The sequence below is a fragment of the Erigeron canadensis genome, chromosome 5 (genome assembly GCF_010389155.1).
Source record: "Erigeron canadensis isolate Cc75 chromosome 5, C_canadensis_v1, whole genome shotgun sequence".
Classification (NCBI taxonomy): domain Eukaryota; kingdom Viridiplantae; phylum Streptophyta; class Magnoliopsida; order Asterales; family Asteraceae; genus Erigeron; species Erigeron canadensis.
This window is the reverse complement of record NC_057765.1, coordinates 9,025,274-9,051,904: the sequence shown is the minus strand read 5'-3', so window position 1 is coordinate 9,051,904 and position 26,631 is coordinate 9,025,274. Positions and strand designations below refer to the sequence as shown.

Below are 26,631 nucleotides of genomic sequence, written 5' to 3'. Positions count from 1 at the left end.
ATTTAAATAATACAAAATAAACTTTAAATTAATGATTGTCCCCTGCATCTATTATACATACATCGATATATGTATGTTTCTTTTAAGTTCTAATCCTCATATACACAATTCATCATATATATAAAATCCAGAGCACATTGGAAAAAACCTATATAAAAATCAAGATATGGTGATGGTGGCCGGTGAATTGCTGGAAGTTGCAAGCTATATATATATATATACACGCCATTCATAAACTTACAAAGATCAAGGATACCCATATGGAAGTAAACCAAAATAGATCTAAAAATAAGATCTTTGACGGAGAGGAAAACTTTTTTCAAGAAGAACTTGCCGAAAAGTTCGCCGGAAAAAACATTAGCCACCAAAAATCAACGAGTCAGAAAACTGAAACCGTGAACATAATCAGAATCATGTTGCAAAGGAAAGTTACAAATTTGTATAATGAATCAGAAAAGGAATTAAGAGATGATGTTAACCCAGAACATGGTGCGAATAGTTGTATGTCAAACATGAAACTTCTATAGTTCTATATACCGCTGGTGTACAGAAACCGCAAGTGTTATATATATATAATTAACAAATACGGTTTAAGTGGGGTCCAAGATATATACATGGAGGCCAAGTAAACAATGACCGGCTCCACGTTATGCTTCAGCCGCTACAGTCTCACAAAAGACCTTTTAGCCGGTTTTGTTTCTCATAATAGATAAGTTTTTTGTTCGGACCCCGGAACAGATATTTCTGACAAATTAAGTGACTTTTTAAACAATTAGTCCTATTACATATGCTATGATTTATGTGTGTAATGCTCTCTTCATTGGAGGCCCACTATATGCCCCAAAATGGCCCGATTTTTTCAACAAGTTTACAATGAGGGCTAGCTATTGGACGATTTGAGCAAGGTTATACTTAAATCAAAAGAATATTTACATTGAACATGGAAAATTTAGATGGGATTTATAAGACATGTCACTTAGGGAGTGTTTGGTTGATTGAATTCTTAGAAATTCTTTGGAATTGGAATTTGAATTCCATACTTTCTAATATTTGGTTGGACAAACCTATAGAATTGGAATTTCAAACTTTCCTTCAAATTCCTCAAAACAAAGAATTTACAATTCCTTCACATATTCAATGGAAAGTTTTGAATTCCGATGGAATTCAAAATATTGACAAATAAACCCTTCTTGAGCAAAGTTACAAACCTCTTGTTTCTTCTTGAAGACTTGAACACCAAACACTTTTGATACGGCGTTGATTCTAACATTTGACAAAACTATAAACTTTTTGTTGTGCCGCCACTCACCACCGTCAACTGAGCACCACCACTGTTGCCATCGCCACTAAACTACTGTGGTCCCTCAACTCACTTCTTCTTTTCATCAATCGACTGAATACCAGAACCCTGTTCACCGGCCACCGCGGTTGAACACCATCCACCACCACCGTGACTGCTGCTTATAAATTCCGGCTATTAACCACCCCGTTGGTGCTGCTTATGAGTGGAATTAAGGTTTTTTATGTGGGTAAAATAAAACTAACAACTTACTGTTAATGAACGTTTTAGTATCAAACTAGATTTTAGATCCGTGTCCAACACTGGACACGAGACTTACGACATTATTAATATTAAATATTAATACATGTAACTCGTAAAAGCTTATAAAGTAAAAGTTAAAGATATAAGTAGATACTGAGTGTTCAATTCAAATACAACCACTACTAAAATCTTAATATATTTACAATAAATTTAATTTATTTTTATACATATGATAAAACGATATATATTAGTTATTATTTTATTGAATAGATATTAGCTATTATTTTATTGGATATATATAAGTTATTATTATTTATTTATTATATTCAAATTATTAGGTAAAAAGTGTAAATTTGTGATGGAAAACAAAAAAGTGTAAATTAAAGTCAAAATTGAAAACAAAAGTCAACATTAAGAAATCGTAATTTATATATATGATAGAACATATTATTGGATATATATTAGTTATTATTTTATTGGATAAATATAAGCTATTATTATTTATTTATTATATTAAAATTATTGGGTAAAAAGTGTAAATTTGTGATGGAAAACAAAAAAGTGTAAATTAAAGTCAAAATTGAAAACAAAAGTCAACATTAAGAAATTGAGAGCTGTGATTGGTCAATAAATTATTAGAACAACTGTGATTTAGTATAATAAAAGATTATTGTTTTTTTTTACTTGTTTTTACTTGGTAATTGAAAGCAAGAATTTGGTAAAGTAATTTTGGAAGACACAAATATGATTCCGATGGGTTTGTTGGGAATAAAGCTGGGGGTAGGTCCGATATAAATCATATTATTATTATTATTATTATTATTATTATTATTATTATTATTATTATTATTATTATTATTATTATTATTATTATTATTAATTTTGTCATTTAACATCATTTATATTTAAAAAAATTTAATTGAATTCCATCGAATTCTGTCAACCAAACATAAGTCAGATTTTAAAACTTTCAAATTCCATTTCCTTTCAATTTCAATTCCTTTAACAAATTTCAATTCCTTTAAAAACATTCTACGAACCAAACTGCCCTTTAGAATAGTCGGTCTTTACTGTATAACTTATTTTGAAACCCATAATAGGTGTATTTGTATATTAATTTTGTCTTAGCCGTTGATTTATATGTATTTGACAAGTTTTTTTTTTTCAATATATATTTATATAAATTTATGTTTAAGCAAAATCTATAAACTAGATAATTTGAAACTACTTGTCCATAGGGCACGTTTGGAGACTAGTATATATGTATGTACGCTAGTATAATAAAACTTTAAGTACAATATAGACTAAAATATAGAGGCTATACATATATTTATATTTTGCTAGGAAAGACCGTGTGTCCCCCATAATATTAGTAAGAGGTATCATAGAAAAAAATTATTAAAGTAATTCAATATAGTTCTTTTTAAAAATGGACATATAATATAAAAAGGGTGATAATCAAATGAGAACGAAATTAAAATGGAAACAAATGAGAATACTTAAAAACTACATTTGATGCATTAAAAGTCCATAAAACTGACATAGTGCATAACTAATTATCATTATTTAAGTGTACACATTGATCCGTCAAAATCGAAAAAATCTCGTTTTTTATTGGATGCATCATATTGATGAATATGCATTCAAGATGGATGCACAAAAAAGAAATGTGATTTTTTCAATTTTGACGGATCAATGTGTTGTTAAACACTTAAATAATGATAATTAGTTAAGCACTATGTTAGTTTTATGGACTTTTAATGCATCAAAATGATGTTTTTAAGTATTCTCACCGTTCTTATTTTAAAAGTGTTCTCACCGGAGTGTCCCAAATGTAAATGTGGACATTTAATTAAATGACTAGAGGGAGTAGTCTTTACAATCCTTATTCCTTAATAGTTAATACTTAGAATTTATATATTAGATGGACATTCAATAAGGGGGTGTTTGGTAGGAGGGAATGAAATGTTAGGAAATGGAATCGATGATGTATCTCTTGTTTGTTTGCAACTAAGAATGGAATGTGAGAATTAAAATTCCATTCCCATTCCGCCTAATTGATTCTTTACAAAATAGAAAAGAATGGAGGTGAATGACAATTTAAGACAAGAGCCACTTGTGCGGTGGAATCAACAGATGGAGCAAAAGGTAATAGGGTATAAATATGCAACGTCATGTGCATTGCACATGATCAAAACTTTAAAAAAATTTAGGAAACCTAACCCCTCTCTGACATTAGGCGGCTCAAATTTTTTTTCCAGAATCTCATCTAATAATCCAATCGTTGCTTCTTCAAATCTATATGATGATGCTCTCACTGATATCTTCATGACACAGGTAAATCATATTTTGTTGTTTTTTCTACAATGTTCGATATATACATCTTTTTGATGGGTTTCAGTTTGTGAAATCTGTGCATGATATTGCTATCAGTGGCAATCTTGGACTTGGTGATAATATTGTTGAGAGGAAATCTTTGCAGCAGAAAAACACGATCTTGGATAAGTTGCTACTAGAGTTTCTCAGTTTCCTTTTCAATAAGATTTAAATTATAAACAAGTCCAAATTTTTTTTTTTTATAAAAAAAGTCATTTCCATTATCTATAATTAACCTGACCAAACAAGAGAAGTGGTTGATTTCTAATTTGTAATAATAATTCTCTAATTATACCAAACAAAAGAATCATTCCATGTTTTCTAATTCCATTCTCTTTCCATTCTCTCTGTTGATTTCATTCTATATCATTCACTCGTACCAAACACCCCATAATGGTGTTTGCTTACATTTTAGTTAAATAAGTTGACTTTAAACATAATTATACGTATGACAAAACATGTATGTGAGTGGTATATATATGCATGTTTGTTTGATTATTGTTTTCGGATTTGGTTTCATAATTTTACACCCAATATTTAATTATAAAAAAGATTTTATCAAATCTCGAATTGGTCGTGGGTTTGTTTTTCTTCAAATTTTTATTTTCTGTTAAAAAACAAGTTTATAAACATATGGGTTAGGTGCGCCAAATGTAACCAACTAATCCTAAAAAGTTATAGTATGTACGAATAGAAATCGATCTTTATTTAATGCACGAACTTAATAAAAATGTTCAAATCGTATAAAAATCTATAAAACCATAATATAGTTTGTTCATTTTAAATTATATTATTTGAACAACGAGTTAGTTGTTAATAGTTAGCATTTGAAAACCACAGTAACACCCCATTGGGTAATATGCGGAGCTTGAATCACGCATGTCTGGAATGAAACTCAGGACTCTAGACCCTCCCCCCCCCCCTTCTCATTAATCCACTACTATAAATATAGGAAGTAAGATTCGAACCTTGATTGATTTTTTCAAAGTATAAGACCTTACCAATGAGCCACCAATTCATTGACAGTTCATTTTAATTTTGATACAAAGTAAACAACAATATAGTAAAAATGTGTAAATCATATAAAAATCAATAAAACAAGATGCTTTGAAAGAAAAATATATTAATTTATATATAAAATAGCAAATTTAATTAATTAGTTGACATCGAATCCAGAATAACAGTGTCAACTTAAACAATAATATAGATTGTTCAGTTATAATTGGATGTTTATTATATAGTTTAACAATAAAAAATAAAAACTATAAGCACAAAAGTTAATGTGATATTAATTCATGAACATAAGCATGATTAGTATATGAGAAGCATGCAAAGATTGTATTGATTTCATTCATGAAATAATAGTAGTGCCCCACAGGCCCACACCAAAGAATCTCTATTTCCCTCATTATTTATGCTAAAAGAATTACAACCGCGGCAACAACCACAACCACAATAATCATACATATAAAAATATAGTATTCTGTAATAATAAGAATTGAGACTTGAGAGTATGCTAATGATCAAACTATGCATAGGACTCAGTTTATAAAGAACTCAAATTATCACGCTTTATAGTGCCAATTTTACGTCACATTATTTTCCACTAAGTTTACTAGAATTTCAACCTAAGAACAAGGAAGTCTCATTCTCACATTATCAACCTTTCACTACCGTATCAACGGTACACAATTTTCATTTATTTTAAGTCACAAAACTAGAAAATAGAATAACCACAACAACAACAATAACTATGATAAAAAAAAGATGCTAAAATATTACGAATCATAAAAATATAACATTACAAATCCTAACAAATTGAGTGTAAAGAGTTTGTGGTGAGTTTATTATGTAAAATGTTTGAAATATGTGTATTTACAAATGAATGAAAAGTGGTTGAGAAAAAAAAAAAAAAGGCAAGTTTTTTTTATTAAAAAAAAAAAACCATATAGGTCCCACGATTACATGAAATTTTCACGTCCTCTTGGAGATAGCTCGCGAGAACGTGAGCCCAGAACACGCGGTGAAACTAAAGTTCCGAGAACATGACACGAAAATGTGCGAGAATTTGATTCAAAACATGTGGTGATTATTCCATATGACGAGAATTTGAGCCCAAAATTTACTTATTCGTACCGGCCAAAAAGTCTAAATATGCCAAACTATATGGTTGTCAACTAAACACTTATCATCAAAGGGATGATCATAAAGGATTTTTATCTAAACATCATCAAATGACATGTCAAATTCTAATTGCATTGGCATACACATGTTGATTTCAGATGTCAATGCTGCATGACACACAATGCCAAAAGGAAAGAAATGATATTACCGCATGCATATATAGTTGTCGACTTGTTTTTAAAGACTTGATTTTTGTCTGTGATTTGGAATGTAAAAGTCAAAATATTAAATCATGTATATATTTATATTTTCATATATTAGTATTTTTATAGCTAAAAGTTCATCAAACTCAGATGACTCTAGAGCAAAGTCAAGTAATCGATCTGCCGATTAAGTCGTCTTGTTTTCATTTTGTTTTGACTCGACTCATACGAGTTGATTTGTGACTCCAATAAATTTGACATAAACTTGACACCAGCTGCTTAGCCTATTGAATGGGGAGATCCTAAATAATTCCTTTAATTGGTAAATTAATTTCCATACAAAATCATATAGTGTAAGAACATGAAAGAGTAAAAGCAACATAATAATGTTGAAAGCATGTGAAATCATAAATTTAGTATGAAGTAGCTAGATTGATTAAATATACTAGGCCAATGAGCTTGTTTATAGTACCCACAATATCCTTATTATTCATCATTTGCTCGTTATTGTTTTGATAACGAGCCAATATCACAAAGGCTGACTCGTAATTATTTTGTAACGAGTCCATTTATTTTTCTGATAACAACTGAAACATAACGATTTCTTTTAGTTTTTGTTGAGCGAGGATGTGATGGATCCTAAACTAGTGATGGGTTGTTATGAATTAAAAATGCTATTAGGGGTTATTAATGATAGATGAGGCGTGAATTTTTTTAATGTGATACAAGATTTTAGGAGTGAAACATAATCCCTTTTAATGACATTGGAAGATGAAGATTCAGATTGGTGACCACAAATCTTAATCAAATTTAGAACAAGTATGCTTCTAGTTAGGGCAACGATTTTTCTTAGAAATAGATAACCTCGAGTAATCGAACGTTACATTTTATTAAACTTTAAACAAAATTAAATTTAATGGACAAAAAAGAAAAATGTTGAAAGTGGAAGTGAAAATATATAAAGACAAAGTTGAAAGAGAAGGAAGGGAGAGGGTGTTATGTTTGGTGATCCCGAGGTGAGTTTCCATGAGATTGTTTGCAGCTTTAACTTTCCCAAATTCACACTACAATAAAGTAAAAGCAACATGATCATGTTTCTACTCTATCTTCGATCATCAATAAAGCAGTAAATTTTTGTCATTTCAATAAAAGAACAAAAAAACAGTACAATATCAAAAGACAAGAAGTGAATGGAGAAGACCACTGTTTTGTATATAGTAAGAAAAAGGTTAAAACAAACAATTACAATTTATAAGATGATAATTGTTTTTCTTTTGTAGTTGAATACATGTTATATATGTTTAGAGTGACAAACTGATAAGGGTAAAATGATTTCCGATGATTTCTTGGATTTTTGGTAGATTTGAATAGTCTCTCGTTAGTCGTATAGACAGCGATGATATAAGATAAAAAGATATCGTGATTTGATAACGCATATAGAAGAATACGGCCAGGTAGGAGCCTTTGCCTCTTGTAAACATATGTTATGGGTTTGATCATCATACTTAGTAAGACTGCAGGTTCTTATTTACATTTTGTAGATACTGAAAGCAGTCTCTCTAACTTTGGTAGAGATACGTTTATCTACATATCAGCCTCTCCATACACCGTCGAAGACGGTATTGGGACCCAAAACCGGTGGAAGACGGCATTTTAGGTGGTCGGTGCAAAAAGTTATCTATACTACTATATAAATCAAATTGTCCTTGTCCTTCACTGATTAACTCAGTGGTTGGACACCTGGAATTTTGTCCAAGAGGTCACAGATTCGATACTCTCGGCCTGTGATTGCCCGTCAGGATTTTGTCTTGGTTTTCGTGGAGCTTTTACCGGGTGGGGCGGGCAGGGGGGAGGGGATCGGGTAGGTCCACAGTATCCAGTCAGGATATCGGTGATCCGGCCCTTGCTGTTCTAAAAAATAAAATCAAATTGTCCTCTTTTTGTAATTAAGACTTTAAAAATGACCATATCACCTCTCTTCTTTATTCACTAATTTAAACATCTTTATCTATATACCCATAATACCCTTATTGAAATCACTGTTGTAAAACTCACCGAGTAGCGCCGAGTACTTTCCGAGTACTCGCTACAAGGTAGGTTGTCGAGTAAGCCGATTACTCCGAGTACTCCCCGACTTGGCCACTTTGACCCCGAGTACTCACCGCATACACCCGAGTACTCCCAACTTGCTTGTCAACCGACCTGGGAACGATTAGCGACTTCCAGAACCTTGATTGAAATAACTTACAACATAGATCCTTCAACCCTTAAATAACCATATTAACCCTTCTTACATCAATTAATTTAGATCCACTACACATTGTCGTCGCCACTACTGTCATCGTCACACCGTCGTCGCTACCGTCATCGTCGCTACATCGTGCAAACATCTGTCTATATTAGTTTAAGCTAATGGATTTTAAAATTTAAGGTTATATAATGCATATAATTCCCAAGAACTTATGTAAAATTTCTATGAACTTATGTAAAGAGGGAGTTGATTGAACCTAGTTAACATAGTTTTTTAACAGTTCAAGTTTGGAAAGACCAAATGAGATTTTAGCTATTTCTCGCTTATCTATATCTATACTATATTATAAAGTAAATAACTCATGTCTAAATTATAAGTTTCAACAATTACTTCTTTAAAATGTTCTTTTATCTGTTATATATTTACCTAAAATAATTATAATACTCTTTCTCTCTTCTAAAAGTTCAGCTACTAATTTTTTTATCTCTCCTTCATAAATCATTTTATTCTTCTAATTCATTCAAAATCTTTTATCTAAAAAATTAAACATCGATAAATTATAAAAGTTATATGGATGTATTTAAAGTTTCATGCTCTTTTATTAGAGAGATCATTCGATATACTTTCGACGAAATTTCAAACCCGAGGGCGGAGCCCGTCAGATAGATCACCTCATCACCGCCACCTCCATTACATCACCACCCCGCAATCACCCCATCACCGCCGAAACGCACAGTAAGCTTCTCTCGTATTAATAATATGATAAGTTTGCATTCTAGTTATTTTGAAAAAAGACTTAATCTTGATTATTAGACTTCTCCTAACGGCCTGTCATTTAATTAACCAACGAGGCTCAGTTTTTAGAACCATTGCTAGTGGCTTGTTGGATGCATCGGTTAGGCGACGCTGAAGACTGAATTGGATGGGACTGGCTTCGAGGAGTGTACAATATAAAATGAGAACTGATTGATAATAATAATAATAATAATAATAACTAGTAAAATTAGGTTTTGCTTTAACTGTCCAGCTGAAACACTTATTATTCTAGTGTAATTAAGTTAAATTTTCATCCGTTTAATTAAAAAATATTATCTCAAAGATAGATATGTTTCAAGTATGTATATATATATATATACATGGGCAAAACCACGTTAAGTTAGCTGTGCAAGAAAAACCAAAAAGGGTTGCGACGTGGTAAAATTCAAAAGGTAATATGGAGTAAGACAAAAAACAAAAATTATTAAAAATATGGATAAGCCAAATCAAAAATTGAGATAGACGAAATCTTCAAAAATCTTAAATAAAAACAATATGATAATTAAACCCGCAAAAACGCTTGACATATATATATATATATATTTTAACGGCTAAGTTTTATTGATAAAAGCTAGCAAGAAACTAGTAGTACAAAGATATAAAAATTAAAAATCAAAAGAATACCATTTTTCTCAGTCTAAGCCCGCTATTTTTGCTCTAGATGATATCTAAAGAAAACTAGTGGCTATGATCTCTTCCATAATCCATCTTGGGCATGTCGGCTTGTTGGAGAAAACGACGTCATTTCTTGCCTTCCATATAATCCAACACGTTGTGAGAATTAAAAAGTTAACAAATTTTTTAGAAGTGTTTGGACCCACTTGTTTGTCTCAAATAGGTCTTTAGTTCTAAAGACAAAGATGGGTGGTATTCGGCACTAATTACTAATGAAGTGCCATACTTACGTAACCATGTAGCACGTAGTGAAGAGATGATCATTTGTTTCTTCACACTCGTTACATTAAATATATACGTTAAAAAAAAAATTTTAAGCAGGTTAGCAGGCAGCTACACTGCTATCTGCCAACCTGTTTCACTATTCATGAATTTTACCGTTCATCATTCATTACCTCTTAATAATAATAATAATAATAATAATAATAATAATAATAATAATAATAATAATAATAATAATAATAATAATTAGAGTTAATTACACTTTTGGTCCTTGTCGAGGGTTAAAAATTACCGTTTTCATCCCTACCTTTCATATATTACCGTTTTGGTCCAAAAAACTTTGCAGCGTCAACGCTTTTAGTCCAAATCACAAACGGAAATTAACTTGCTCATCACGTGACATGCATGTGATGGGTATTTTAGTCCTTCCCTTAAACCAGGGACCACAAGCGTAATTATCTAGGTAATAAGAGACTTATCTATATATGTATTAATATTAAGTATTAAAAACTAATAATAGTTTATCATAATCATCATTACCATCATCTGATCTTCTACATATAAAAAACAATAAAATTTCAAGATATTATAAACATCTATTCATACAAAAAGCTTTCCTATTTACAATATATATACTGATATACATAAAGGAGAGATCAAAAAACTCTCAGATCAAAATCTTCCATACATATAGATACAATAAAAAATACATGAACATACATATATACAAACAACTTCAATATCTCATAAAAAATAGCCACTGGATCCGGTCGAATTCCGACAAATCGAGCCACTGGATCATTCCCAAATCTTTAGGGGTTGTTAGGGTTTTGCTTCCCTACATATCCATGACACACCAACATGTCCCATATATTGAGGATAATAAGAAAGAAAATGATTCAAAAGTTCCGGCCTGATTCCGGCCAGATTTAAAGATCCAATACTCTCTGTCGGAACATAGCAACAGCGTCGGGGTTTCTAGCTACTCCATTCGCAACACAGCAGCAACGTTGCAAGTCTAGTGATGTCTTCGTATCTTAACTCTCTGCCGGAAAAATGAAACAAAAAATTACGCTGGTAGCGGCGGCTTTTTGTGGTTAAGGATACAATCTGGAAAATTATATATATGGAGATTATAGTTGTTGATTTAAAAGATCTGAAAATTGTTATTTTTTGGGATGTCTTTTTTTGAAGATGTATATATGTATGTATAGATATAGTCATATATATATATATACATATCGATATAGATATGAATATAGATTGAGATTAGTGATGATGGTTGATCTGTAGATCTGGATATTTTTGTGGTTAAGGATGTTTTTTATTTGATGATGATGAAAGATACACATATGCAGATAATGAAAATGAAATATTAGAAAATATTGAATTCTTTTTTGTTAGGGATGACTTTTTTTAAATTACAGTTTTGGTCCATGTGAGAATAAAAAGACTAAAATACTCATCACGTGCAGGTCACGTGATAGGTAATTAACGTCCGTTTCAAGATTTGGACCAAAAGCGTTGATGGAACAAAATTTTTTGGACCAAAATTGTAACAGATGAAAGGTAAGGATGAAAAAAGGTAATTTTTAACCCTCGACATGGACCAAAAGTGTAATTAACTCTAATAATAATAATAATAATAATAATAATAATAATAATAATAATAATAATAATAATAATAATAATAATAATGATATAAAAAATGAAATGATATTGTTAATAAGTGTGTCAGTTGGTATGTTAATTAGCTCCAAAATTTTGATGTGATATTGATGTCACATAATAGACGGAAGAAGGGAAATGAGTATCGTTGGAAGTAGTCTTAACAATTCTTCACTATTTCATACAACCATTTTCAATTTTTCCAACTAGGTAGCCCGAAACGCCAGATGGGCAGCATCGGCTTTTAGAAGCACGTTTATGTTTATTGATAAAAAATAGAACCTCAAACTTTTTCAAAAGAACAGGTGGTATTCGTTTAGTTCAATATGAAAACAATCGGTTAAAAAAAAAAGTTGCCACATATGAAATATTATTCATTTGTAAATAACTTTTAAAAAAACTCAAAAGTCAAAAGAGAACAAAAAAATTACAAAAAAAAAAAAAAATCGAATACATTTATATAAAACAAAATTTTACAAAAAATAGCTAAAAACTTTTTTAAAAACATTATAGAAAACAAAAAAATTTTAAAAATGTGAACATACAAATAAAATATTAAATAAAACATAATGTTAAAAGTAATTCTACAAAAATTATAATGTTACAAAGTATAAATTTTTTTTTACAAAATACAAAGCCAAAAAAGCAATAAATTAAACAAAAGTTAAAAAAAAAGAAGCTAAATGCATAAAAAACATGTGAAAAAAAACAACTCATATGTCATTTTTATAAATTATAAAATTTAAGGTGAAAAATTTAGAATAAGTTATATAAAAACCAAAAAGTTACAAAATACATATCATTTCATGAAATACAAACTTTAATGGTCTATAAAAAAAAAAAAAAGAAAAAATCAAAAGATGGCTGAAGTAAACATCCCTCAAAAATTCAGGGGACTTTATATCTCAAAAAGCAAGGAGAGAAAAAAATCAAAGTAGGTGCAACAAAGACTTGAACCAAGAACCTTTTGAGTCAAAGGGAAGATGCTTATCACTCTATCTATCTTAAGTTTTTTGTTATTTAACTGTTCATAAAATATATATATATATGCTATGTGTTGTTTGGTGACAAAAAAGACAAAAAAACACTATTCACATCCTATTCTCTTATTAGAGAAAGTAATTGTTATTTAGCTGTTCATAAAATATATATATGCTATGTGTTGTTTGGTGACACAAAAAGACAAAAAAATACTATTCACATCCTATTTTCTTATTAGAGAAGGTAATTGTTATTTAGCTGTTCATCAAATATATATATGCTATGTGTTGTTTGGTGACACAAAAAGATAAAAAAACACTATTCACATCCTATTCTCTTATTAAAGAAGGTACTACTCTTAGGATTATTTCATTTTAGACTTGAAGCTGATTTGGTTATCTAGTTTGAACCATATTTCTCTAAATTAAAAATTTATTAGGGTTTTCATATTTAATTGTTCGTTCTGTTGTCGATTAACCCCGGCATGAGGCTCAGCCAAATAAAAACCACGTTTGAATCAAGATTTGCATCTAAGAATGCAAAATTTAAACCAAAAGAGAAATAATAAATATAGAAACTTGGACTAAGCCCACCAGTGTTTAGTATGTTATCCTTGATGGGCTTAGCCAAGATACTCTTCAATATGCCAAATGGGCCCAAGTCTATTGTATTATATGTCAGTTTTGAGTTTTGACTGACATCGTGGTGATTTTTTTTTCCTAGACACGCACACACACACACATCAGGTTGTGAACTACTGTTAACATTAGAAAAGTTATATGCAAACAAATATATTACATCATTTCCATGAAAAACTCCTGGAAGGAGTCTATCTATATTTCAGTTATCCTATACCTCATCTTTGATAAGATTAAACTTTTGTTGATTTATTGTTGTTGTCCTCATGAACTAAACTAAACTTAAAAGGTCTTTTCTGGAGGATCACTATGTTTAAGTAATAAGAATCAGGAATCCTTTACACAAGACAGGTACTCCTATCACATAAATAGACGCATGTAACAAAACTCATATTCGGTAAATTCAAATTACATGATACATAACTTAAAGATTTTAAGCAGCATAGTTGAATTAGTGGTAAACACCCTTGCCTCTGGAGACAGAGGTCATGAGTTCGATCCTCATCTCATGCAAAGGTTAGAGGGCCTTTTCTACCATTTAGGTAGAAACTGGAAGCAGCCTCTCCACTTAGGTAGAGGTAAGGTCTGCCTACATCTTAACCTCCCCCATACACCGTCGAGGTATTGGGGCTCAAAACCCGCGAAAGGCGTCACTGAGCAGTTACTTACTTTCTATAACTTAAAGATTTTATATAGGGTCTTTAAAGATTGCTTAGCAAGTTAATATCTCCATTAGGGAGTAAATTGAGTAATCAACAAGTTTATTCAGTATGCCCCATTGCCATTCTATCCAATTTATCGTCTATAGCGATAGTCTTCAACCAGCAATGAGTGTGTCATCACCCCTTGCCGAAAGTAACTAAATGACGTTGTTTCGATGTAAAAGAAGTTAACAAATAAACAATTATTGTTTACTCCGACTAAAATGGTAGGAAGAAGCTGAAGCTTATATAAAAATTAGTAGGTATTGTGCAAGAAAACCAGAAAGCTCAATGCCAATGCTAAAAACAAAACCATCTATATTACAAGCTCCGCCCATTGCTGGCTTCTTGAAAGCATCTCTTTTGTCCAAACCTTCACATAAAACCACCAATCTACCACGACATGAGTTTAGTTTCTACATGGGAATTCAAGAAACACACTCATCATGAGTCGACAACAACCAACGAGCATCCCAGTTACCTCCAACGTTTCCTCTTCCCGTCAAACAAGCAGCGGTACCAGCACCACAGCCAGAAGTTCTAGAAAAGGATTTTGTAGTGCTTTTGGAGATTGCATGACGAAACCAACCATTGCTGCTTCACCACCTCGTCAGTCTAACTCCAGACTCGAGCTTCAGGTAAAACATTATATTGTGAAACATGTAATCGCTACTTATGTTTAAAGTAACATTATTTGCAAATCAAATGAAAAATGAAAACGGGGTAAGAAAAACAGGTAAACTTTTAGCATGGCCGCATGGGTCACAACTAGCCGAGTCAAGTCACGTTGGACCAACGTCTGCTTATGCTCAGTTTATTTCAAACAAAACACATTCATTAACCCTGATCATTTACATTTTTTCTTTTTAATAAGCATGGAAACTCTGGTTTCCGACTATGTTCGTTGAATATAAGAGCTTAAGGTTGTCAAACATTTACTAATGATGTTGGCTTTTGGGTGGTGAATTATCCTGAAGGTGGAAGAGCTACAGAAACAAGTGAAGAAAGAGAAAGAATTGAAGTCTACATACAAGCTGAGGTTGGAAAGAACACAAGATTATCTAAAATACTGTCTACAAGTAGCACAAGAAAATGGGTTCTTGAACCTTATTCTTAACAAAAAAGATAACCCTCAAGAATCGTCACCCGCTAGTCCCTCGTCTGCCATCATTCAAGCTTCCACGAATCCTCAAACCCCACCAACTGTTCAACAGCATACTGATCTTTCAGCCCTCATCGAGCAAGCTAAGCTAAATGGATGGTACATTGATCCACAAGAGGTACATATATAAACCCATGTGTGGAGGCAACACTTTTGACTTAATTATTAACTTGGGTTGTGTTTTATCATAAACGGGTCCAACAAAGAGATTAACCAAATGGGAACTGTCAGATCGGTCATTGTGATTGAAAGTCGCTCACAAACTACATTAAATTCAAACAATCTTATATCATTTTACTGAAAGATTTATATCCTTGATGCAGTAAGAATGTCTTTTGAAGCCTTAAAAAGATTCTACAAATTGACGCCTAAATGATTGCGGGTCAACCACCCGGATGGGCCCATTGTTGACCGTACAAGAAAATACCCGTTTGAAATATAATCAATTTATTGTCTAACCTGCCCATCCTGTAGCCTCTACCCATATCAAATGAGTTGATAAGAACTAGAGTAATGAACAGAAATGTAAAATATGTAATACCTGTCGTTCCAAAAAAAGCTGAAACAAATTAAACTTTCATCCATTTGATGTCATTTAAATATTAACTGCACATAATCCTATAAAATTGTCTTTAATGTTTCATATGGTACAAGATTGAACTCCACCAGAAAGTAGCTCAAGGAAGCACAGCAGAGATATACATAGCCACCTGGAGAGGTTTAGATGTTGCAGTAAAGTGCATATTTCCCGACTTCTTTAGGTTAAACGACAATGGAGTCAACTTCTTCGCCCAAGAGGTGGAAACCTTATCCAGACAACGTCATACCTACGTGCTCCAGCTAATGGGTGCTTGTCTTGAGCCACCAAATCATGGGTGGGTGGTTACTGAATTCCTAAACATGACTTTGAAGGACTGGCTACACGGCCCGGGTAAGAGAAGGAAAGAACGGGTCACTACACTCCCCCCTTTTAAGGAGAGATTAGCCAAGGCACTAGAGATTGCCCAAGGGATGCAATATCTGCATGAACACAAACCTATGATAATACATAGGGACTTAAAGCCTAGTAACATATTTATAGATGATGCTTCTCATGTGAGAGTAGCAGATTTTGGGCATGCTCGATTCTTGACGGATGAAGAAAAAGCATTTACGGGTGAAACAGGCAAGACTTGCATCTTCTTCTGTTATTTTTGTGTACAAAGTAGAAACTAGATGTTGAGATTCTTTAACAAGGTTGAAGATGGTACCCTGTTGTGACAAAAATCCCAACACAACGTAACAGATTGAGAGATCCAACCCAAAATGATGCTTTTGCAAATGCCCAGCCACTAAAAGTAGCTAAATGGGCAGGCCGGACGGGTTGGGTAACTGGTCAAAATGAGTAGTTTTGGTACAAGGTGGGTACAATAATAACCTAATCTTTTGTGAAAAAGAACATAGGAGGCTGTAATCATAAAAAACACACTTTGAAGACTTCCAACCCATTAGGCCTACTAGAGCTGTTTCTCTATTAGCTGAAGTTATATTTGAACCTTTTGACCCATGAGGGATGAACCATAACCAAAGTTTTTAAACTCCCAGCAAATATACAATTCGATTTTTCATATACCAGGTTTTATTGCATCATGAACACCTACTTTATTCAACTTGACCTAGTTTGTTAGAAGGTTCAATATAGTTACCCAAGATTTCCAAAAGTTCTAAATACTAAAGTTCAAAATGTCCAACCAACAACATGAACACATGTCCTAACCCACATTTTAAATTTTTGATAAAAAGAAATATACTCTATCACATCAACTGTATGACTATATCTTGGTCTTAGGCCTTAGCCTGTTGTTCTTCCTACATGGGTCCTGCTTCCCCAGTCTACCATACTTTTCAGTTGATCTAACATTACATGCCTCCACTCTTGTGTTGTAAAGTGTGAGGTGCATGTTTGAAGCCTAATCAGCCAACTATTTGAACTTCTGAGGCATGAATACAATACTATATATTGTTTTTCAGGCACATACGTATACATGGCACCAGAGGTGATCCGAAGTGAGCCATACGATGAAAAATGTGATGTTTACAGCTTTGGTATCATACTTAATGAGCTTCTAACGGGCCAATACCCATACATTGAGACTGACTATGGTCCCTCCAAAGTATGAAACTAAAACACACTACCATCACAACCAGTTACACTTTTTTTCCATCCAGGACGTTCCATAAAAATCTGGTTTACCTTTGTGTTTGATAATTAACAGATTGCATTTCAAGTTGGGGAGGGCAAGATAAGACCAGCCCTACCGGAGCATGGAGAGAACATTGAAGATCTGATTGAATTGGTTCAACTCTCATGGGATGAAGACCCAGAATACAGACCATCTTTTGCGACAATCACTCGTGGTCTGAAGATGATTTTTAATAGATTTAAGAATTCTCAATAGATTTTCCCATCAATCAGTTCTAAAGAGTTTTAAGTTATAAAGTACTATATGAACGTAGCAAAAGACTTCTTGGTGGTCTTTTTTTGCCCCTAACTTTTTCAAAGTTGAATTGATTTGCGTTCCATTTAAAAAAACTATTGTTGACAATAACAGAAGGTTATGTAACATTAATTATACAGATATGTCAATACTAAAAATTTAACATTAACATTACTAACCTATGAGTAAAAACAGTTTCACAAAGAAAGGAAAAGTAATGACAAACTATGAAAAAAATTGATAGATGTAAACCATACAAATCTAAACATCACAGTAGATGAAACTTAATTATAAGCACAACATAATCTTGACTTACTTTTAGGATCTAACTACTCAGATCAGAAGTTAAGAGTTAAGAAAACAAAAAGATGAAAAGATAAAGCATGATGTACCCTTGCATGATTCAAATGGTGGCTGAGATACTTGATGCTTCTCCATTGTTCGATCTGGATAATATCAGCCTATAAGGTTATCTACAAGCCGGATCTAGTATAACATCCTGTCCTAGTTCAAACTCTTTTCATCTACTAATGTTTGCATGATAAGATAGAGATCATGATGAAAGGGAGGGAGAAATCATTTTAAGCAACAATGGAATATAATAAGAAACTTCACACCGACAGCCAAAAGGAGGCAGAAATTAGCAAAGATAGTATTCAAACTTAAAGTGAACAATAAACTTGAAAGCAGAAATTAGTTATTAAAATAAACAAAAAGGACTCAACATGGCACACAAAGCTTATTCAAGATAACTTGGTCGCATGGGGATCATACAGTTCTGAAAAATATTCATTTATGTTTACAAAAGAAGACATATCAATTCTATGTTAGATGTCATATACATAACCATTGAAAATCGAACATAAATAACTTGGATTTACAAAACCAACGAGTTTTATTGTAAAGAAAGTCCAAATCCTAAAAGAGGTCCCATGTTTTGTCATAAGAAAGGGTAACCAACCCTCTAGAGGGCCCCAGACTTGTCCTGTGGCCAAAATGAGAAAGGTAAACTGCATAATACTATAACTAAAGGGGCATCGGGACGGGGATTTGTACCTCTGACCTCTGCTTTTATGCTACATGTTCCCCACTGCATGCTTTGTTATAAAGGATGAGCTAAACCAGACATGAATAAATAAGTTATCTCCAAGTCCATTACATATAGACATGAGAATTTTAACCTGTTCATATGAATACAGATCAATTTGGGTTCAATTTAATTGATAACGGAACAAACATGTAAATAATTCAGATGAGCTACAAAAGAAGCTAGTCAAATGGGTTCGATGGGTCAAAAGTCGGCATAAGAGTGTTAAAATGCCTATAAACTATACCCACCTATATTGCTTTACTTATAAAAATATGATTCTTATGTTAACACTTAACACCAAAACTATTTAAATAATATGAAACGCTGGACAAAGAATGGTCAACCCAATTCAACTCATTTTCACAAGCACTGAAATTATTCACACCTGAGTGCGTCTGGACCTGTTACCCAATCCAAGCCATTTTCCAACATAATACTCTAGCATAATACATAAAATAAATACAAAGATTATGATGACTAACATGAGCTCCAAGGAATATTCCTTGTTTACATCTCTGAAAACTTAATCGTAACACCAGAAGATCCACAACTTGGGCAGATGGAGATAACTATTTATTAAAATAACCCAACCCATTTCTTAAAAGTCAATGCAGCCTCCCTCCTATTTAGCTGTGACTCCGTCTGAACTTTAGGAGTCTTCCCCTTGCAGAATGATTTGTGGTATTTTAAGAAAAGTGTACGATACTTGTACTTATCTACAAACATTTTCCCTTTTTCCATCATCTCTACAACTTCATTAGCTCGTATAAAAAATCCACCCCTAACAAAAGTATACAGTACGGAGTCCAGCAATTCTTGATCAAACTTCATTCCATGATAAAAAGCAAGAACCTTCATCTCGCCCCATAGTTCGGTAACTTCAGTATACTTTCCTCCAATGGCCGCATAGCCAGTTACTAATGAATGAAAAGTTTGAGCATTCGGGGCATACCCTAAACTCCGCATCTTCTTAAGAGCCTTCTCGGCATCTTGCATTAGCCTTTTTCTACTGAAAAAGTGAATCACATTGTTCCAATCATGAACACCACAGTCAACTGTTTGACCCTCCTTGATTTCCTGTAATAGTTTTGCCATCAGTTTAGCTTCGCCGCTTCCCACACAACCTTGAACCAACATATCAAATTCCTGTTGACCGGTCCCATCTAGTTTAGCTTCTTTCATTTCTTTAAACAGATGTAGAGCTCCTTGAGTATCTTTATCATCCACATGGGACTCGATAATTGCTTTGTAAGAACTTGCATCTAGCTGGACCCCAGCTTTACGTGCATCTTTAAGGAGAGATTTGACTTCTGCTGTCCTGTTTTCTTTACAATATGCTTTTAAAAGGGATGAATACACAGACGAGCCTGTTTTAACACCAGAAAGTCGCATTTCATCAAGAACATCATGTGCCTGATCCAACCATCCAAGAGAAATGCATGAATTGACAACCTGAATCAAAGGCGAGCAATCAAGAGAAACAGGGGAATCCTCTTTCTCTACCATGACTAAAAATGCAACTAGCTCTTTTATATTGTTAGCTTCCAAGAAACCCTTGACCAATTTCACGAAAACTGTCTCTGTTGGCTGGAGAATGCCGTGTTCAGTTGTGATAAGTTCAATCCGGGTCTGAAATTTCATTACTAATGTCTTGAGTAGTTCTTTAGCCTCTGCTTCAAGTTTTAGAAACTTTCTGTCTCTATAAAACTCTTCATAACTCAATGTCTGTCTTTTGAGCGGTGTAGAGCTCTCTGTATTGGCCAATTTTTCATGGGTCAAACTCGCTTGAGACTCTATTTCGCCAACTTTTGCCACTTCAAACTTGAAGTTGGATATACCAAGAGAATTTTGAGCTTTCTTAGCCTTCCGAAGCATTTCAAGAACCATGTGCGATGCAGAATCTAGATCACCAAATTTCAAGTGACAAGAAAGCAAACAATTATTGAACTCCCTGAACTGCCCATCACTTAAATCATGAGCCTCATCCACGTATCTTTTAAGTTTTTTAAGCTCTTCTCTTCGTCCATTTCTTTCGTAGATATGACCCATCATGATCAACATAGTAATATCAGTTTTCACTCCAATTCTAGGTATCATGTCCAAAAGCTGCTCTGCTTTCCTACTTGTGCCAAAAATAAGGCATCCCGCCAATGCAATGTTTATAGCCGTCGTATTAGGCTTCATAGCAATCAAACTATCATTACTCTTTTTACGTGGGTCCACCCTCCCATCTTGGAACATAAAACCAATCTCAATAACCAATTCAGCAGCCAGGTAAGCACCGGCAGCGGTCTGTGACATATAAGCTAATACAGCAGACAAAGCAGTCACTGGAGGAAACTGTTCGGTTTCAACCAACTTCCTTACAATAGTCGCTGCATTCACAGGTAACCCGTATATTGCAAGAGATAAAGATAAATATATAAGAGTTTCCTTCTCTAACAAGTTTTGCTTGTGCTCGTCCATAGCCTTTAATACTAGATCATATGACCTATCAAGCCACTGAAGCTCCAGACTTTGAGCAAAAGTCACAAGTAGCTTGTTTACTATAGATTTCCTAGGAAATCCTTCCATGTTCATGTGTTGTTCGTGTAAGTTCCAGGCATCATTAAGTCTATTTTCATCAAGTGCATTTTCCAACTCCTCACTTAACTTAGCTGGATCCCGAGCTTGAACCAAGATTGTGCTGGCCATGGTCGAAAAAGGTTGCCCGTTTTGCCACTTTCCACACAACACGTCACCCCTTCGATGAAAGACCTCACTACAACACGAATATCGTTCGTTCTGACATCTTGGTGTGGTGTCAGCATTACAATTACCGCAAGAAAACGTGCCTTGAACAACATACAGAAGACCCTTTGAGTTCCTCCCACATCTAAGTCTCCTAACCAACATTGTCAATTTTCGCAAGTTTCTAGCACTCGTATAAGCTCAACTCGAAAACCCACCTAGCATCACAACATTTTAACAATTATATAGAATGTAAAGCAGAAGCTTTATATAAAGAAACTTTGTGCAATTAAAAGATAATAACTTGATTAGTTTTTATGCAGACAGTTTTGGTTGATATGCTCTAAGGGGAATTTAATCAAACAGTTGGCGGGCGGAAAAAGAAAAACCCAAATAAACATACATATATGCGTGATATGTATCGATGAAAAGTAACACGATTTACTTTATAATTTAGGTACTCATCATATGCCAATTTAGGCATTCAATTGTATTTCATTTTATTTTAACATTTGAAGACCCTACTTTTATTTCCTTGACACAAAAAGGGTTTTTTGATAAGTTCTTCAGTGAAAATTGAACTTCTTAAAAGAATAAGGATTTTAAAAAGTTAAAACAAGAGATGAAGAAGATTTTAACACTTATTTTCTTAAATGTCTAATCCCAATGGGAGTTAAACATCGAGTATCTTGATGTGATAAAGACTCACCTTTGAATGGTTAGACCGGACATGGTCGAACTTAATAAAAGCACACCCAATTAACTAAAAAAGTATTACATTAAATAAAAAAAAAACATTACGTTATAAAAAAATAAATTAGATTACTTAAAATAACAAACTAGTCCTTGGTATGGTGAAACGGTGGAGATTTAAGAAGCCTCGAGTCAATTTGGTTTTCTTTTTAACTATTAAATAACTAAATGATTAACTAATGTATGTACGTATTAAATTAATATAGTTTAAATTAATATAGTTGTCTTTTCATTTATTAAGTTTAAAAATAAACAACTTTAATTAACTTAATGAGTTAGGTAATTTTTTTATTGTAAAGTCCATTAAGTCCTAAACAAATGGAGCCTTAGTAAAAACTGGGTTATTGTTGTATATGCAATAAATGTTGGTAAATCAAGAATTGTTGATATTGTTGCTTGTTTTGGAACATGACTGGTGGGAGTGACGAATAGGATCCTTGATATGGTGAGGTGGTAGAGATTTGAGGAATCGACGACGATTAATTTATGGGCAAGTAGTTAAATGCCACCACGTAGAAATCATCGGCATGTGTTTGATTGTTGCTTGATATGGTTGGGTTGGGTTGGGTTGAATGAAAGAGTGTGTAACAAAAGTATGAGATTTGAGTTATAGTATGTGAAAAATGTTAGTTGGATAATTAATATATAAAAAATATTGATAGTTGAAGGATTGAAAAAAATAAAATAAAAATAAGGCATTTGTCAAATTAACGGTCAAAAGGCGGAATCTAACATAGTTTGAAATCAATTTTTAACCAATTTTTATATATTTTAGAATTAAAAGAAAAAAAAATCCACTCTCGTTCAGCTTGGGACATGTCACGTGGAATGAACGAGGAGACGAGTCGAACACTATGGTGTTGACTCGCCCCTCTAGAGCAGACAAACACGAGACGAGCGTTGCACGAGTACATAGTGTAAAGTCTCTGAAAATGGTTTTGTATGACAAGTTTCGGTAGAAAAAGCTTGAAAGCAAGTCATATTGTCGAAATAAATAAATAAAAAACACACAAAAAAGCAATGCTAGAATGCAAACACATGTTAAATAAGAGTGGAAGGAATTGTGTGAGACGAGGGTGTGGTACCACATGAGACAGCGACGTCTCTAATAGTGTAAAATGTTTTCGGGATGTGACTCGAGAATAAAAGTCGAGCCTCTAAGATCACAAGTCGGTTATAAAATGTAACAACATCATATTACGACGATAAATGTTTTTGACATTGAAAATGACTTTATGAAGTCTTCAATCTTTCTTTTCTTTTCTTTTTTTTTCATTTTTGACTACCAACTAAGTAATGTTGCAATTTTAAAATTAACGTTCATGATATTTATAAACTATTCAAGATTTAATCAACAATGTCTCAAACTATATGTTGCCCTAAATTAATAAACAGTTAAATGAGTAAATAAAATATATTTATTTCAATGTTGTAATTAAAAGAAAGGATAGTTTGAAAACAAAATTGTATTAAAATGGAATCTTTAATGCTAAAATGAGTGATATTGCTGGTAGTTGGGATACTTGCATCACGTCGCGTCGTGTGGGATCTTTGGTTGCGAGTTGTCTGGGAAAAAAAAGAGGGAGTGAAGTTTCCTAGAAGGTAAGTAGCTGAATGGTTGATTTTTTATTATATATATTTTTTGTGTTTGACTTTATATTTAATATATATAAAATATTTTATATTTCCTAAATTTTATTACATATAAAATCAAAAATCATTACATATAAATATATAAAATCAAATAAAGTCTACACATATTTCATATTCTTACCTCGTTTGCACCATTGATACATTTTTTTTAATCCTATTAAAATCATTAAACATATGGATAGTTTTCAAAGAACGATATACGAGTATGTTTTATAAATATTAAAATAAAAAATTTTAATTCAAAAATGGAGTAAATTAGACCCCTTGTTGAATTACTTACCTTTTTATACATTCTTGGATCAACATGCTGAATCATCTTTGACTTAACTTTCTAACCACTATTGTTTTAGTCATTCAACTACAGATAAAATGCTCTAACAATACATATATTAATATTCTACTTTTCAAACTATATTAAATTAATATGTTTAATTTTTTTATTACCCTTTTGATTTACATCGATCTCATATGACACGTATCATCTATTTTTTATTTTTTTTATATATCATATTTGATTTTCTTATATTCTTCTTAAAGATTAATACTTTATAGAAAAAAATTACACTTTCTTGATTTGTTATTACATAGTGATTGTTTTAAAAATTATATCTTTCTTTAACTTTTTAATACTTGATTCTAACAAGTATAAACAATTATATGTAGGGTTTCTTAATTTGTATCAAGTAATATTATGATCCATCTTCTATTATAGTTTATTTTTATAATTGATTTTCTTACAAATAATTAATAACATTGTATTGGATTATAGTTTAATTTAACATTATGTTATGAAGTATAACTGTACTTGATGATATATGATCAAGGTTGAAAAATATGGTTATTATAATTTACTGTGAATCATTTGAATGAGCTCATCGAAGATATTTTGACAAACATTTATCATCGTGACATGAAAAATGTTTGAGTATTGTATATCAACTAGCAAATAAAGATTGAATTTTTGCTCCCAGTCACCATATACAATATCATGGCAGATCAAACTATGTTTAATAGGTTGGCTGATATCGATGCATCAAAGAAATCTTGAAACATCCAGGTTAAAATCGTTTTACTTTGGAAGCAGACGTATAAGTACAACCCAACAATGGTTCCATTTGTGTCTTTTGAAGAAGGAGACGTTAGGGAAATCAATAACTTCGCTATGACTTCAATGAAGAAGATTACATGCTTGTGGATCATAGGCACAATCACCTTATACAAAACCAATACTATTTGTGTATCCAATTATTTTGAGGATACCATGGATCCTTATAATTTTGTAACTACATGTAGTCAACTACTTAGACTACTTCCCACATTAGGCTAACCTTTTTAGCTTTCAACTTAATATGAAAAAAAGCATGGTGTAATCTGTAATAAGTTTAATCATTTGTTACTTTACATGGAAACTAAAATACACTTGCCGGGTGAATGAGAAACCAGTGTGTTAGTCTTCAAAATTATACTTATACCATGGTTGATTTATGAAAAAACAACTAGTTAGTTGTGATTATTCTTCCATTTTTTTTCTATTATTATGTCAGTTTTTATAGCAATTTTAGTTATCTTTTATGTCATTACTAGTGTTAATATCCGTACGATGTACGAACTTACTATATTTACGTTATATAATTACTTATTTCGTATATATAAAATTTTATTTTAACATAAAGTTCGGATATAAAGCTTTGATTGCGTAAAAAATAATTAAAACTCTTTTCGTTCCAAAATAATTAGGGTAAATTACAAAAACCATACCTGAGGTTTGTTCGAAACTACACTGGTCATACCTACAATTTAAAAATTACGCGAGACATACCCAATGTTGTTAAAAACTTACACTGACCATACTTATCGCTGACAGTCGTCTATTTGGCCGTTAAGTCAAGTCACGTGTCGTTCATGTGAGGTATCAAAATTGTAATTTCTAGTATACTTCAGGTATCATTTGTGTAATTTACCCTAATAAAAAATTATTAAGAATTTTAGAGTTTTATTTATACTTCAATTATTGAGTTTGGTAGATATGAAAAAAAAAATAAATAAATAATTTAATTATGAAAAAAAAGTTTTTTTTAATGAAATATGTATCGAGAAAATTAATTGATACAATAATGCATTTATTATTATATATATCAATATTATTTTGTTATGTGTGTATAGTGAATATAACAAGGATGATAACCATAAAAACCACTAAATTTTACTTTTATATTATTTTATTGTTTATGATTTATTCTTTTTGATAGAAACCTATATATAAAAAGATACAAAACAAAAAAAATTTTAAAAAACAATATAACTTTTTCATATGGTTTTTGTCATCCCCTGAGATTAGAGGGGTAAAGCAAAGTTGAAGACTCGTTACGGTTTTAAAATATTTCTCAAATTAGCAATCTGTAGCATTTTGGGTTTGGAGTTTCAGAGAAAAACATGTTTTTTGTTTTATGCATCCATCTTGGATGCATATTCTTAAAAATGATGCATCCAATAAAAAAAGTAATTTTTCCGATTTTGACGGATCAATGTGTTGTTAAACACTTAAATAATGATAAATAGTTATGCACA

At 32.2% G+C, this 26,631-nt stretch overlaps 2 protein-coding genes across 3 annotated transcripts; one reads left to right on the top strand and one right to left on the bottom strand.

Annotated features, from left to right (window-relative positions):
• Nucleotides 1-14,644: 14,644 nt before the first annotated feature.
• On the top strand, nucleotides 14,645-17,798 carry LOC122601142 (serine/threonine-protein kinase STY17-like). Its single transcript, XM_043773911.1, has 5 exons — nucleotides 14,645-14,836; nucleotides 15,176-15,478; nucleotides 16,015-16,525; nucleotides 17,371-17,513; nucleotides 17,616-17,798. Exons 1-5 carry the CDS (start codon nucleotides 14,645-14,647, stop codon nucleotides 17,796-17,798), a joined length of 1,332 nt encoding a protein of 443 aa, XP_043629846.1.
• Nucleotides 17,799-18,616: 818 nt separating this feature from the next.
• Nucleotides 18,617-22,429, bottom strand: LOC122600315 (pentatricopeptide repeat-containing protein At1g03100, mitochondrial). Of its 2 annotated transcripts, XR_006324031.1 has the most exons (3): nucleotides 22,367-22,429; nucleotides 19,410-21,875; nucleotides 18,617-19,018 (listed from the first exon to the last, which is right to left on the bottom strand). XR_006324031.1 is itself a non-coding variant. In XM_043773023.1 (2 exons), the coding sequence occupies exon 2, from the start codon at nucleotides 21,820-21,822 to the stop codon at nucleotides 19,504-19,506; it is 2,319 nt and encodes a 772-aa protein (XP_043628958.1). In that variant the 5' UTR covers nucleotides 21,823-21,875; nucleotides 22,367-22,429; the 3' UTR covers nucleotides 19,264-19,503. The 2 variants fall into 2 exon arrangements, 1 of the variants encoding a protein (XP_043628958.1); XM_043773023.1 differs by lacking the exon at nucleotides 18,617-19,018 and having other exon boundaries at nucleotides 19,264-21,875.
• Between the last annotated feature and the right edge of the window lie 4,202 nt (nucleotides 22,430-26,631).

What these genes read in the sequence shown, in the direction of transcription:
- LOC122600315 (XM_043773023.1), bottom strand. Translation starts at nt 21,822, where the DNA reads ATGTTGGTTAGGAGACTTAGATGTGGGAGGAACTCAAAGGGTCTTCTG.
- LOC122601142 (XM_043773911.1), top strand. Translation starts at nt 14,645, where the DNA reads ATGAGTCGACAACAACCAACGAGCATCCCAGTTACCTCCAACGTTTCC. An exon ending in ACTCCAGACTCGAGCTTCAG is followed by an intron (nt 14,837 to 15,175) that starts GTAAAACATTAT and finishes ATTATCCTGAAG; the next exon opens with GTGGAAGAGCTACAGAAACA. An exon ending in GGTACATTGATCCACAAGAG is followed by an intron (nt 15,479 to 16,014) that starts GTACATATATAA and finishes ATATGGTACAAG; the next exon opens with ATTGAACTCCACCAGAAAGT.